This window comes from Rhipicephalus microplus, chromosome 7 (genome assembly GCF_043290135.1).
Source record: "Rhipicephalus microplus isolate Deutch F79 chromosome 7, USDA_Rmic, whole genome shotgun sequence".
NCBI lineage: Eukaryota > Metazoa > Arthropoda > Arachnida > Ixodida > Ixodidae > Rhipicephalus > Rhipicephalus microplus.
Window position 1 is genome coordinate 133600747 of NC_134706.1, and position 16176 is coordinate 133616922.

Sequence of the window (16176 nt, forward strand, 5' to 3'; positions counted from 1 at the left end):
TGTCGACTGCGTAACCTTTTTTAACCTTTCTTTTTTAAAATTCATTGTGGTTTTCAAAGATGTCGACATGCCTTTTCAGTTTTATTTATACCATTTCCAGCACGAAGCGCGTTTTGAGGTGTACGTTGAGTGACGCACGCTACCCAACTTTGCACCGAGAGTACATTATTAGCAAGCGAGGCTCCTGCGGCGTGAGCGTAGTGACACCAATGCTCCTCATTTAGAGGAAGACCGCACTTTAAAAACGCACGTATCTCAAAAGGCCACATTGACACATTTCTTCAAAATCTTCGTACAAATTGCAAACTCGGAAACAGCCGGTGTATATCGGGTGCACTCATATCTCGTCGCTACGGTACACATAATCAACTAGTCAGTAGGGCAGAAGTAACGTTATCGAAGTGGAGGTATTGAGATTACCAGAGGAGAAAGCTCAACAAAATGCACGCGATCTACTTTCCACAAGTTAGTTCGCGTGTTATCAAACGACCACAAGCTTTACACATGCACATACTTGCTCCGCTGACGCACCTTCAATTGGGCGAAAACAACGGGCACGTGGCGCCATCTACGGGAAGTGTAGAAAAACGGTGAAGTGCTTGCATGACCTCCGTGATTGCCATTGACAATCTGCTGCGTTATTCGCGGATGCGTGCAATAAATAACAACGATGATCATCGTTGTCGTTGCCTTGCACCCTAAGCTTGAGCTCTGACGCACTGCAGTTGCATATTATCATTCGGTGTATGAAGGATGCCGACCGCTTGTTACAAAGCGTGATGTTCCAAAGCTCGGTGGCCACGGAAGATGAAAACATTAGGACGGCGCGTGCTGCACTAGTTGAGTAATAAAGCACAAGTAAATTAGACGAGCATTTCTTCCACGCGCGATCTTGATGACAGATAGTGCGTCCAGTGCAGGTAAACATACCGCCGAAGAAACAATCTCGGTCGTGCTGTGCATTGCATCTCGGAGGTCACGGGTCGACTCGACGTCAGGGCTGAAAAAGTCATACACTCAAAGCACAGCCTTCAAGATTAAAAATTATTAAGAAAACAACTTTGTGACTGCACGTTAATTAAAAAACTGTTTACTTTATTATTATTTGATCAACTAAAATTTATTGAGTTATTGTTTTTAAATACTGATATAAATTTCTTTTCTTACGAAGTTTCGGTCATCTGGTATGAGGTTTTTTGCCGCACAATAACAATGCTCAAATTCAAAATCAAGTGAACATTTTATTCACAAAAAGGTGCCTGTTTATTTTCAGTGGACATATGCGCACAAGATAACGCGCAGCTCATAGTGTGCAGATGGAGCGTCTTATTGCGAAACACGTGTTGTTTCGCACGTCACACTTTATCGAAAGTGAAACCTCGAACAGCGTCGTCTGCCACACTCGCCTGCTGACGAGGAAGATGCCAAGTCGGCAGGGTGCGCTCGGGGTGGGGGCCATGGCAGCGACCTTCAAGCCGGTGACACACGTGCTTTTCGACTTGGACGGCGTAATTTTGGGTGAGTCACCGTTCCTACGCGGAGGCACCTAACCTCGTAACGTAACCGTAACCACGCGCAACGCATTTACCGCGCGTAACCCTGGTCTAGCAGACGACGCCCGACGGATGCAGACGACGATCGGCGGGGAAGGAGGGTTGACTGACTGCTGTGGTTCTGTGTGGGAAAAACGGCGGTTGGATTCTCGTTTCGCGCGAAACGAGAACTCGGGGAGGGCATTCCGTTCACAGCTGAAGCGGCCGATTGTCTTGTACGGGTGTTTTTAGCGCGCTCGGCGCTTCACTGGCCAAGCTGTCACTGTGCCAAACGCTGCGGCGGGCTCATTTTGAAGTGGAGCCTGTCGTCGGGATCGGATCGCGATGCATCTGTCTTGTTAACAAGACATTCGTCGCAATTTTTCGTTAGCGATCGCCGCATAGCAGATGGGCTCTCTTTAAGGTTGCCGTTTCCGAGTGCTCAATTTTCCTGATACGGATCGGCTTCCTCTATATCAGAATGAGCAAAACAATTGTCGCGTCGAAAGCGACACTGTCTCCGGCTCTTTATTTCATAAGGTGAGGTCGCGAAAACCGCCTACTTCAGATATAATGGAGGCAGCGTTACTGATCCTGCACATACACAAAACGTTATTTAGGAACGTCGGCAGAAAAATTATTTTTCAGTGTACCGGCGCGGTTCAGTTACTCTGCGTGCATTGCCGATGCGTTTATTTGCGTATGTTGTCACAAAGAGCGGCACGGCAGCTGTGAGGCACGGGCTGAATAGCGTATAGAACAACTTGCCCGACGGACGGGCATTGTCTCTCTGTCGCTCTCTACAACATACACATGCGCAATTCAAAACTTCAAAGGGGGTACAAACCCCCTTCCTAAAACACCATCAGTGATGCATAAAATGAAACTGCTCGTATAAGAAAAGACGGCCCCTACTCTACAATTAGTGAAGGCGCCTACTGACGGCGGCATAACGCGTACGAAAGAACGACCTATATATTTGGAAACCGGACGCTGTGGCCGCCTGCTCGGTATCCTTCGGCGACACAAGCAGATTAGTCCGAAGACAAGGAGCACATGCAGGGCAAGGGTTCCGAAACGTGCCGTCTTTAGTGCGCCTCTTGCGGTACACTCGGCTTCCAAGCGGTCTGTTTATTTCAACACGAGCATTCCAGTCGTAAACGGTTGCGTTGCCCAGAGGCACTCTCGAGGGGGCTTCGTAAGTGAACACCGCGCCGTTCATGACGCAAACGGTGTAGTGGCAACACGGAGTATTCAGCCAGGTCGAAAACATAAACAACCGTGCAGAGTTTCAAGCAATGTGAGCTTTGGTAAGTGTTTTTTCGCCGTGCTGCTATTTTGTTTTCGCCCGCTAAGTAATAAAGCAGTATAATGCTTTTGCGAATATCTTTTTTTCGTGTGCGAGCGAAACCATGGCCAACACCATTCTTTGCCAACAAAAAACAAAGTAAAAACAAATTCGATTTGGTCCGTGGAGTGCGGCGCATCAGCAACGAAATAAACAATATGCAAATGTTAATTAGTAGATCACTAAATCTTTCGCATAATGTGAGCACAACGAAAACATGAACTTGGAATTATAATAATTGTTGGGTTTGAACGTCCCAGAACGACGACATGGTTATGGGAGACGTCGTAGTGGAGCACTCTAGTAGTTTCGGCCTTCACGTGATGGTTAACGTGCACAGACATGGCACAGTGCGTGAGCCCCTACCATGTCACTGCAACGAAATGCGACCGCCATGGCGGGGATCGAACTCGTGACCTTCTTGTCAGCAACCGTGCACTGCAACCGCTGTACCACCGTGGTAAACGAACCCAGAACATAAAAAGTCCAGGTATAGGACATTGCTATATGTTTTTAGATGGGAATTTCGTTGTTAAGAATTCAGCGCGTTGTGAAGAACGTTTGTCTCTAATTGCGGGAAGTGACTGACATATAGTGTCAAACCGTGTTGATATGGCATCGAATTTCGTTAAACTTGCTATTAAACCAGTTCACATTATACTTCCCTACTTGCGAGAAACTGCACACCTTTTCACGAGAGGGAAAAAGACACCGCCATGATGGGCTGCGAGCGCGAGTACACAGGCTAAGGGCGCAGCCTTGTCAGTGCATTTTTGAGGGGTCACGCCAGATGGCGCAGCCCAAAGAAGACTATGGCGGCGCCCAGGGAGGCGTTTTTGAAAAGGTCTACATTCCGTAAACAAGAATTTGAACACAATCAGCGTTGCCGAGTTATGACCCTACGAATCGCTGATTGTGCCTCTGACGTTTATCGTTCGGGGTCGGTGTTATTTCCCGTATGACTTCGATTGCACACGCGCACTTTAGCAGCCGCGGAACGGTCGTGAGAAGTAACCTTTCAAGCTTTCGTTATCGGGTCAAATTAAACTCAGTGTACGACGCTTCCGCTCAACAACATATTCGGCCAATGCAGCAATTGCTGTAGAAATCCTCGTCGTCTCTTCGCTTTACAACGGGCATTGCGGAGCCATTCCTGCATTCATTTTCTATTACTTTTTCTTCTCGTAGGTGTGAACTTGAATGACGGAGTTCATAGGACGCATGTAGTTTAAGGTGCGCAAATACTCAGAAATGTTGAATATCGAATGAACAAAGTGTACTATTTAGTTGTGTTAAACTGAATAAGACATAACATTTAATCGACATTCGATATAATCGATTTTATCAATCGAGTATAGGTGTTCACTTCCGTTATCGATTCCCAAAGCCGCTTTTCATTAATACGATTTCTTTACGGATATTTCACGATCACTTCCAATTACAAACTGCACGAAAATTAACACTCAACTTGTGCGTGCAGGTACGGCAAATTTTATCCCTGTGCATGTACGCTATAGGTATAAGACATGAAAGCTTATTTAGCGCAGCGAGTTATGTCGTTCAGGAAGCCGCAGTGTACCTATTATGAAACGTTTGTTGGCACAGTCCAATAAATTGTGTTTATGCTAACAATCTGCATACACTTATTCCTGGTGTTTTTTTTTTTTCATTTTATCCGCTTAGAACGAGGTCGTGGGGAAACGAAATAGTTTGGTGGTCACCCCATAAGTACTTAACAATATAAATATGAACACATTATTCAACGCATAGGAATTTCATGAATGTAGGTGACGTTGATTCACTAAATATCCGGAAAAATGCTTACAATACGTAAAGCAATAGTACGAGCAACGGAAATATGTATACTAAAAAACGAAATCTAATGATTCTAAAAATAAAATAGAATACAATCATAGATAAGTGCTCAGGTAATGAATGAACAAGACATTCGCAAATACAAAAATATTGAAACTTCTAAATTAAGGATTAGTCACCTTATATAATGACAGTAATGACCGTATGTGACTGCGTGACCCTACATTTCTTCGTAGCTTTCTTTAAAGATGGCATTGTGCGCTGAGTTTTAATGTAGAGTGGCCATGTGAACAATATTGCATGTTATTTGCAAAAACGGCAATATTCCAAAATGGCTGAAATTTAATACAGTCGCAGAAACGACTATTCGCGCGTCTCTACAAGTGAGAAAACTTGGCTCGGCAATCGTACTCTTGGACCTTGTGCGTACGTGACATCGTCATGTGATCCAGCGTGGGAGCGTCTACACTGGGAAAGATATGATCGATGCAGCGCGTCTATCTCCGCAGCCTGTTCTTTTTTTTCTGTGAGAAGAAAGCTTAGCTAGCAGTTTTTATCGGCAGCCTTAGCGCCCTTCCTTTTGTTCTTTCATTTTCCAAGATATCTGCACGAAAAACATGTTTTTCCAGAGTTGAGCCACTACGACTTTTAACTTCTCTTTCTTCCGTCGACGTATTTAATAAGTGTTAGTGAATTCACACTCTACGCCACGATGTCATTATGAGATACCATGTAGTGGTGGGCTCCAGAAATTTCGACCAGATGGGATTCTTCGACAAGCGATTAAATCTGAGCACACGAGCCTCCAGTGCTCCGACTCCGTGGAAATGCCGACGACGTGGTTGGGATTCGATCCCGTGACCTTCGGGTGAATATATATATATATATATATATATATATATATATATATATATATATATATATATATATATATATATATATATATATATATATATATATATATATATATATGTGTGTGTGTGTGTGTGTGTGTGTGTGTGTGTGTGTGTGTGTGTGTGTGTGTGTGTGTGTGTGATAGAGAGAGAGACGCTATGATGAATGGGAGACGTGGCCTGGCTCATACGCCATGTTTATTCCAAAGCACTTCTTCCTTCTCGGCCTCTACCAACCATCGCTTCATACGTCACATGATTCCGCCTCCCCCCCGAAAGAAGGCATGGATTACGAACAAGAAAAAGCAAACAATGAGAGGTTGAGAAGTCACAGTTTTCAAAATGCACAATTGGTTTCATGGCCCAGTGGTGTTCCGTAACCTCGCAAAACTGCAGAAAAGAGTGCAGCAGTCCGGTTAATGGGGGAGTTCTGGTGGGCAAGGCTGGCGGTGGCGTCCTGGAGAAGGTAACCGCGTCTTGCAAAACTGCACTGACCATCACATGACTGCAGCAGCTGCGAAAAACGAACGAGGTTGGACGTCCTTGTAGCCTTTCAAGGTCGGACGTCGTAGGTGCCGAATTTTCTGTCGTGGGCGCTGTATTCTGTGTCGTGGCTGAGACAGAAGCGTTGCTTCCAGCTTGCGTTTGCGAGAACCCGAAGTTGATGATACGATGACTGTGTTCCTGCATTTTGCGAATGGTAGGGTTCAGTCTGTTTCGTGGTTTTATGGTGGTATCTCTGTCGGTAGGATTGTACATCATGCCTTGATATCTGGTACAGAAGACTTGCTTGACGTTTCCTACTACGAATATGGCTCAGATCTTGACTTGGTCTTTCCTTTAGTTGGTGTCCTTCCTGACGACCATCCTTAAGCCGCAAATCCGCTTGTGATCTTATTTTAGTTTGTCGTAGTGCTCGATGTAACTGCTGCGGTTCCCGGAGTTCTTTGAGTTCTGGATGGCACTGCTGATGTGGCGGAATCTGACTAGGTGGTACTCATTTACTAACACGAGCCTGCTTTTTTTTTGATAGTCGGTGTGACCAATAAATAGTTGGTAGTCGTTGAGTTGTCATGATTCTCAAAAGAAAATAAAGGTGGCTAACTAGAATCGACAAAAATGTCTTTAGAGGCTTCTTCTGCACTGTTCACTACGAAGGGCTTTCGCGCTTGGCAGCGTGCGATGTTAGATTTGTCTGAGCCATCTGCTTTGTTTCGACTGTCTATAGTGTGTGTGCACTGAACGGTGATGCATGAGCCCGTGCGGAAGAAGCATGGCTTGACAGGGTATTTTCGTGAAGCGTCAGGTCGTCTACCGTGGTCGCGGCGTCCTCATGAGGCAAATGGTGAGTGATGGGAGCGCTTGAAGAGCCGCGTGATGGAAAACCGCGTGGTGGACCGCGTATGCGGGAAGAAGAATTAAGAGCATCACATCGATGAGCAACGTCTCGCGTCATATGCTGCGGCGAGGACTTTCGAAATGCTGACTTTCGTGCAGAAGGGAGGCGCGCTTGATGGTTAGGTCCCAAAAGACGCATGGTCTTCTGAAAGCAAATTCATGTTCCACTTCGTCTTGTGGCAGTTGTCGATTCACGTTGTGCTTTCGAATGCTTGAGGACTGCTTAGGGAATTGACGATAGTGTGCGGTTTTCTCCCGATGGTTGGCAATAAGTAGGTCTTGGTCATAGTCATTAAAACGGGTGATCATCTCTTCTTTGATCTTTTGCCATGACTCGTCGTTTTCAAAGATGTGAGGTAAAACTTAAATGCCTCACAGGAGATGTATTCAGTGAAGTTTGTGATCATCTCCCGTTCCGACCATGATGCAGCGGTAGCGTGGAGCTCGAACAGGCAGAAGCAGTCCTGCACGGCTCCATTGTTCGCTGCTCCGGTGTACTTAGGGATGTCAAGGTCGGCCGATGAATCTGTCATGGTGCTGGTCGTTGTGTCCTGGTTGGAGATAATCCGGTAGTCGATGTATGGACAGGGCGTCTTTGGGGGGAACTGCGTCGATGATGAGCGACTGATGAAGGGGCAGGCAGGTCTCCATCCCGCCGACTCGTGTGACGCTATGATGAATGGGCGACGTGGCCTGGCTCATACGCCATGTTTATTCTAAAGCACTTCTTCCTTCTCGGCCTCTACTAACCATCACTTCATCCGTCATATATATATATATGACGGATGATATATATATATATATATATATATATATATATATATATATATATATATATATATATATATATATATATATATATATATATATATATATATAAGATCTAACAGACAATAACGCCAAGGAATGTATAGGGGAAGTTATTAAAACCAATGTAATGTAAATAAGAAAAAAGAAAAGTTGGTGAAAAAATAGCTTGCCGTAAGCAGGAATCGAACCTAAGACCTTCGCTTTCAAGAGCATCGAACGCGTTATTTGAAGGTCGCAGGTTCGGTTCCTGTCCACGGCAAGTTATCTTTTCATACACTTTTTTTTTCTTCACATTTACAATAAAATTAAGTGTAATAACTTCCCTATATTTGTATACGCTTTCATTTGCATCGTTGTCCGTTAAATCTCATCAATATTGTGTCAAAACACGGATAAAAGAACCCATATATATATATATATATATATATATATATAGTGAGCAATTAAATTTCATGTAACAAACAGAGGAGCTAGGGAGCGTTGTTTTCGCGGCAACATGACTGTCGCCTTTCTTAATTTCTTAACGCGAAATACTGCGGTGCCCTCGCAAGCACGGAAATAAACCCTCTTCAATATTGTGAAGCTAGCTTTCCCGCTATGCAGTTTCTACAACTAATGGCGACTTATCACTTAGCGCAAGCAGCCTGTTCAAGCGCGGTTTGCTAATTACGCATTGACGGGGAAATGTTGAGTCGCCTATCTTGACATAAACACTCATAATAGACAAGCCCTAGCACGTTCAACTAGAGGACCGCGCCTCCGATTGAAGCACGACAGGTTCCGCCATCACTTGATCAAATACGCAGTGCAGAGAAGCGCACTTGCGTAAGGGTCCATCACCACACATTCCCGATCTCAGTGTAGTTTCATACGCTTCTAGCAACTGTTTTCTTTATTTTCTCTTTCATTTTATCCAGACATTCAGTGCCTAGCTCGAAAGGAATGAAGTTTGTTATCTCTGTTGTCTGGATTAACTCACTATGGTCCTTCCATGGTCCACCCATAAATTTCCTCAGTATATAGCAGCGGAAAAACAATGGCTGACTCCCTATTAGTGCGATAGCATTTATATGAAGACTCTCGGCTGGATTTTGACGCTGGTGTCGCCGTCTTTCACCCTATATGTATACGTGTTAATACAGATGAAAACGCAAGAAAAATAATTCTAAAAAAAGCTTTGGCGTGCGGAATCGAACGTGGGACCTCTGAATTGTAACCCATCGAGCCACAACAAAACACGTCCTTCGACGTTCATACGGCAAGCTATTTATATCGACCACTTATCGCTGCGTAAGGGCATCTCGGGGGGGGGGGGGAAGGGACTATTGTGTTTTCAGTATTATGAGCAAGATGGCGCAACGAGCGCGCGTAGCCATATCGTCACGAAGCGGCAGTGCGCGCGCTCTCATCTCCCACGCGTACTTTTCCCCGCGCAGAGGAGGCCGGGTGGCCGCTCACGCGTGCGCTTAGCTCGCGATGGGGACAATCGTGCGTCTTGGTTGGCCTTCGGCTTTCACCGGAACAATTCTGTTGTAGTTACCGGGCGCACAAAGGTCACTGCAATGGTTGTACAGTCTCTGTTGGTGAAAAGGGTGCGCTTTTGAGACGCATCGAAGTAACAACTGAGACGCTTATTCGCGTTCATGGGTACCTGTGAGTATGTTTTGTGCGTCATTTGTGCGTGATGAACGCGGGGCACGTTTCGATTTGCTTGCAATTCTTGCGTGGCATGTTTCGATCTCCTTCTAATTTGTTGCTATCGCGTTTTATTGCTCCGCATTTGCGGCAAAGCTGTGACTTCTTTCTCTCTATTATATTTAATTTGTTGCTGTCTAGACGACGTTCAAATAACGCGGGCGCGGTAATTGACAGGTGGTGACACACTAATGACACATGATGTTTTTCCATGCATGACTCAGTGATGGCAAAAGTGTGCCTGAAAGCACCGCAGAGTCGGAATCAAAGTGTGGCTGCATGCAGCCTGCATAAAGCTTCATTTCTGCAGTATTTACTATAAAGAACTCAAGTGGTGTGATCGTATAGCCGCCGTGGGTATGATGGGTAGTACACGGATTCCCCAAGTCTTCGTGCTTGTGGGCTTCGAAAGCACCTGTGTCTGCGTTTATTGTTGCGTTTTGGTGCCGTTATACTGAACTACAATACTATAGTTTCGTTTCGAATAAAAAAAAAAAAGAGATACCATTGTGAACTTCGTTAGCCGATTTGAATTTGAAGGCCATTCGAAGTGAAACGCAACCGAAAAAAACGAAGGCAAGGCAAATCTCAGGTATACCTGTACTATCCATCGTTGATTGATGATTGATATGTGGGGTGTAACGTCCCGAAACCATCATGAGGTACGCTGTAGTGGAGGCCTCCGGGAATTTCGACCACCTGGGTTTCTTTAACGTGCATTCAAATCTGAGCACACGGGCCTACAGCATTTCCGCCTCCATTACTATCCATCGTTACCATTCTAAATGAAGCGACATGCGTTGCACCTGCCGTGGACACGAGTGCCAGATTCCCTCTAGAGTATGGTTGTAGGAAAGTATGGCAGCCAGGACACGGGCGTGTTGTTGCCCAGTCATGGTTATAGGCAACGGTATAGTCGCCCATCTGCTTAGTGTACACGGCGCTCGGTGCCATGTCATTAGCATTTAATGTAGCAAGCCCCAGCAGATTACACACGAATAGACTGATTACACTAGCAGTTTCGAAGCTCGTGATTGAAGTCGTAGAATCCCCTAACTTGACCCGCCAACGTGTTCTAATGGTTGTGGTGCTTGTCTGCTGACCCTCAGGTCACGTGATCGAATATCTGCCGTGGAGGGCGCACTATCGATGGAGGCGAATATGCTCGAGGCCTGTGTGCTTATATGTAGGCGCACGTTGAAGGACCCAATGGGTGGTGGAGCCATCCATCTACGGCGTCCCTAATGACCATATCACGGTTTCAAGACGCTAATACCAAACAATTATTATCGTAGTTGTCTCGTGGACATCGACGTCGTGCAGGTGACAAGCCTACCATAACTCGTGACCACGTTCGCGACTGAACGTGTCAAGAACCGAGCAACACTACTTTTGCTCTGTGGCTTGTAAGGTTCTCGCCGCTGCGGATACTGAAATGTGCCCTCTATAGCTTCCAGAGATGTGTCCACTAGAATTGAAAAAAAATACAGATAGAAGGTATCTGCGTTCTACCTTCGGCGTTCCGTTTACTGCGGCAGAAGAAATCTTCAGATGCATACAAACTATAATTACAACAGCCATTGTATAAATTACCACATTAACATCTTAACCAGGGGAAGTTAGCGGTTGAGTAAACTGGGCGAATTCAAATCTTTGCTGCAAATACACCACAGCCACTTTTAAATTTCTAGAAGGTGGCCCCGCCGTGGTGGTTTACTGGCTTAGGTACACTCGGCTGCTGACCCGCAGGTCGCGGGATCAAATCGCGGCTGCGGCGGCTGCATTTCCGATAGAGGCGGAAATGTTGTAGGTCCATGTGCTCCGATTTGGGTGCACGTTAAAGAATCCCAGGTGGCGGAAACTTCCGGAGCCCTCCACTACGCCGTCTCTCTTACATATGGTGGTTTTGTGACGTTAAACCCCACAAATCAATCAAATTTTTTATAGGTGGCCATTTGACAATCACCGCGGGGCGATGAAATTTGGCTAATACAGCAGGCGAAACTGACGCACCAAACAGCGAACCTACCGTTCACTACCATTGACTTCCTCAATGACGGCAATGTTTCCCTCGCATCCGGGGAGGAGCATAACCGAGTGTCAATAAGGGGCCACAGGACAGCAAAGCGTTGCCCCGAAATGAAGTACGTAGATTGACGGTCGATAACGGCCAGGGAAACAGTGTCGTCACTGAGGGTGCTTGCGAAGATATTTAGGCAGATGTGCTGTTTGGCGCATCTGTTTCGCCTGCTATATACGAAGTGCAAGCAAAACGGAGAGGCGAGCGAGTTGGTATACTGATCCGTTATGGCGTAAAGGTAGCGCGAAAGAAGACACGGACAGGAAACTGTACTATCGGCATCAAATGAAACACGAACGGCGGAGCGCGTGGCACAAGCCCTATCAAATCATAGTGCGTGTCGTCGACTATTCATTGGCACAGACAGGCCCGCACATCTGGTGTGGCAGCACTGCGCGATCCCCCTATAGTGCGCTATTTCTGCTTGTGTTCGAGGTATGGTATTTGAAAGGAACAAAATAAGAGAGGTTCAACTTCTGCAGCCGAAGCCGAGAATTGTAGCGCGGTTTTTCATCACGGAGTCCATCATCCTGGAATGCCTGGCTAATTCTATTTATGGAAGACAAAAGCCGGTTCAAAATGCTGGAAATTTCACGCTGTTTCACTTCGTGCCGGCAAAGCGAAACGATTTGCGCTCTCTCTTCCGAAAAAAAAAAAAAAACACTCGGCATTTCCAGGTAAAGTGACGCGTTTTCGGGTCGGTCTCTCAAAGAAGGGTGCAGGTGAAGCAGGGCTGGCGAACGAGATGCGACGATCGTTTGAAAATCAACCGCAAACCGATTATATTTCTCTTTTTCTTTTATTGTGCCAAGTCAACGATTGCACTGCGACGCACGCTGAAGTAAAAGCAAGGAATTGCAAGTGATACCATCAAAAGCGTTTGGCACGCCCACGATGGCCACCATTACCACCAAACAAAAACTATAGCAGAAACGGAGATAACGCCCTGTAAGGGGATCGCGAAGTGCTGCCAAACCGGATGTACACGCCTGTCAATGGTGACGACTGGACGGCCAACACTATACTGTTTCCAATGCTTGAAACACGTGCTCCGCTGTTTGGGTTTCATTTGACACCGATAGTACACGACAAGCGCTTTGGTGTACACTTTCTTTTTTTTTTTTGGCTTTTTCGTGGTATACGTTTACGCCGTAATCACCTGCTAAATTAGCCAGATTTCATTGTCACGCGGTGATTACCAGAGGCCGCTTTTCATAAATTTCAAGGTTGCTATGGAATATTTGCAGCAAGGACTTTAATTCACCCATACGACTCGCTCGCTTATTTCCACTGGTTAAAACGTTAATGGTGTTAATTTCTATAACTACTGTGGTACTTGTAGTTTGTAGGCGTTTAAAAATACCTCCTGCCGCAGTAGAATGAACACCAAAAGTAGCACGCAGATAAGGCTTCTCAGCGATTTTTTTAATAATAGTGGATAGAATTCTTCAAACACCTGAGGATATAAGTTTACGCAGCAAGAGAGAATAAAGCGTTGCTATTATGGTATCACGACTGTCGCTTTTGTTAACGTGAAATAAAGCCCTGCCCTCGCAGAGATGGAATTCGGCGTACTTTTCCGGCCTCGGTACTATTGATATTGAAGTGTCTGTCACAGTGTTTCCCTTTCTTTTTCTTTCATTTTATTCTGGCATACAAAGGATTGCACGTATTCTGCGCTGTTTGGATACACTTCGTACCTCACTGAGGTCCTTCAACCCGTACAATTCCACTGTAGCTATGTCAAAACAAGTGCTTTCGTTTAGTTTGCGTTTTAAGATAGAACAAATAGTGTTGTGAAAATATGTAAAATATTTTTAACACAATGATATCGTCGCAACGGGCGTTCTGACATGTCCGGCGTTTTGAATAATGACGATTTGATAAGATAGCGCTCACACGTTTTCTATGCTGTCAGGTGGAACAAAGTGGCCGTCAATATTTAACAGCATATTTGTTACTGTCGTTACGAAGTGCGGTTAACGAGGGGGTGTTCTTCTATACACACAGTGCTTGTTGGACGCATCATTGATTGATTGATATGTGGGGCTTAACGTCCCAAAACCACCATATGATTACGAGAGACGCCGTAGTGGAGGGCTCCGGAAATTTCGACTACCTGGGGTTCTTTACCGTGCACCCAAATCTGAGCACAGGGGCTTACAACATTTCCGCCTCCATCGGAAATGCAGCCGCCGCAACCGGGATTCGATCCCGCGACGTGCGGGTCAGCAGCCGAGTACCTTAGCCACTAGACCACCGCGGCGGGGCTCGACGCATCATCCAGTGATAGGAAGCACCAGTGAGCTGTATAGGATCACGAAGCGCGCTGCATCCAGGAAAAGAGCGTGTTCTTACCTAGACGGGGATTATAAGCGACGATACATGTATAGTGGCACCCTATATATCGTGGCATTCACGTGCGTCGTCGTGTTAATATTATTCAGGGAAGTAAGCCGGCTACTTCCCTGAACCAACCATTTGTTCACTTCCAACCATTTGTAAATTGCTTTAAGCATTCCTTTTTTCCAGCCGTTGTTGAGATTTGGAACAACCTAGATGGTTCCCTACGTGAAAAACCAATTGAACTGTTTTTGAGAGAACTGCCTAACCATATTTTGTAATATGTTTTAAATGCTTTGTATGTTTCTTCGGTATTGCTTAATGTATGTCCGTTCCTTTTTCTAATGTACCCACTCCTGCTATGTTTCGTGTATCGTGACAGCAGTATCTGTAAATAAATAAATAAAATAAATAATAAATAAAACTGGCCGCTTTTAGCCCTATCAATTTCAAAGCTCGTGATCATACTTTTGTTTTTGCGGGAGCCCGCCTTTAGATATGAAGGAAAGAAACGAAAATGTAAAGCCCGTTTTCTTTGTTAGACACAATATTAATGAGAACAGACAATGATGCCAAGTGAGAGTATAGCGGATTGCAATTGTAAATGGTTGTAAAGTAAACGTGAATAAATGAAAGTGGACGAAGAGATAACTTGCCACCGTCAGGATCCGAACCTGCGACCTTCGAACAACGCGTCCGATGCTCTAGCTACCACTGAGCTTTGATGGCAGTGATCCGCCCATCGACTTTGTGGGGTACATATGTGAATTTAAACGTGTAAGCGTCAGTCAGCGCCGCCCGTTGCCGTTTCGTTGATTGGGGAACACTATTTCTGCCTGTAGGCGACACGTATCCTACCACCATAGTCGAGCACCAGATGTCCTCAACACCCGTTTGTCCCCTGACCAACTTTCGGAATGCGGTGTCACAAAATAGGCATGGTGTACCATATGGGCGGTGGTATAATGTTGCGCCCAGAAGGGTGTAACTGCTGCCCCGACACGAAGCCCGCGGAACGTAAAATCTCCTGGGCGGGTTAAACCACCAGGGAGGTCTGACCCACATAGAGGTATTCAAAAAAAAAAAAAAGCATCCACGCTTTGTTATCATCAAACTATGCAACGACCTAACTTCCTTTCATGATTTCCTCAATTTACGAGCCCTTATGGATATCTTTGAAGAATCGCGTTTGTTTGGTTTTCTTTCTGTGGTTTTTTCAATAACACTCTTAAGACTTCTTAAGTAATAATAGTAATAATTCTTGGGGTTTAAAGTCCCAAAACCACCATATGATTACTAGAGACGCCGAAGTAGAGGGCTCCAGAAATGTCGACCACCTGGGGTAATGTGCACCTAATCTAAGCACATGGGCCTCACGTATTTTCGCGTCCATAGAAACTTTGCGGCCGGGGTTTCATAAAGTAATCGTAAGAAAGAAGTGAAAATTTACGGGCTCGTTTTCGTTCGTTGGACAGGAGGTTACTCAGAACTAACCGACTTTTTCTTGGCTCGTTCGTTTTCGTTAATATAGTTTCTTCTATAATCTTGCGTATTCTATATTCTTGCTTCTATATTCTTGCTTCTCAGGGGACAAAAGGGTTGCTAGGTAAAGTCATTCAAATTATCTTTTGTTTTTGTCGTAGTTTCTCATATACTTAGTTGCATCACACAGCCATCGCCATATAAATGTTTTTCTCAACAAGAGTACCTAATGTATGTCAGCTGGCATAAGATACTACTGCTTCACCTCCGTCAGTAGTGGTAGTTTGCCCTTCAACTATTCCTTTCAATTATACGAACCATTCAAGTACGGAAGCTGATTACGAAAATTACCGTCACTTCATAAGCGCTGACAAAGCGTTATAGTATTTCGCGACTGTTTTGATTACTTGCGATATAGGTGGCTAAGTCTACTGCAGTAACCGTTACGGTGCTCGACAGGTGACACAAAGGTCGCGGGTTCGATACCGGCCGTGAGGGCAAAATGGTGGAGGCCTGTGAACTGTGCGACGTCGCAGTGCACGACGAAAGAACACCGGATGGACCAAAGCTCTCCAACGCGGCGTCGCACATAATCATATGATGGTCTTGGTGCACCCAGATATTATTAAAAAGTGACTCGCGACACGATGTGCAAACTCCTCAATTTCAAACTTTCTGCGTCGGTGTCGTGCGCTGCTCGATTATTCGGTTCAGGCTGTTAGTCCCGTTTGGCCGCACCTCCAGGGTGGCGCCCACCGCGTAATTTTCGAAATACAGTTA

At 45.4% G+C, this 16176-nt stretch overlaps 2 protein-coding genes and 1 non-coding gene across 3 annotated transcripts in view; 2 read left to right on the forward strand and 1 right to left on the reverse strand.

Moving 5' to 3' along the window:
* The window catches only part of TRNAS-AGA (transfer RNA serine (anticodon AGA)), an 82-nt gene extending 71 nt beyond the window's left edge, over window positions 1-11 (forward strand). The window contains exon 1 of the tRNA in view: window positions 1-11. This exon is cut by the window's left edge and continues 71 nt beyond it. This is a non-coding gene — a tRNA (tRNA-Ser).
* The window catches only part of LOC119180433 (heparan sulfate glucosamine 3-O-sulfotransferase 6), a 167214-nt gene that overhangs the window by 147900 nt on the left and 3138 nt on the right, over window positions 1-16176 (reverse strand). The window lies entirely within an intron of this gene.
* LOC119180392 (pseudouridine-5'-phosphatase) overlaps window positions 1360-16176 on the forward strand; it is a 51667-nt gene continuing 36850 nt past the window's right edge. The window contains exon 1 of the mRNA XM_037431583.2: window positions 1360-1518. Within this exon, the coding sequence (XP_037287480.2) occupies window positions 1422-1518 (97 nt within the window). The 5' untranslated portion in view covers window positions 1360-1421. The remainder of the gene's footprint in view (window positions 1519-16176) is intronic.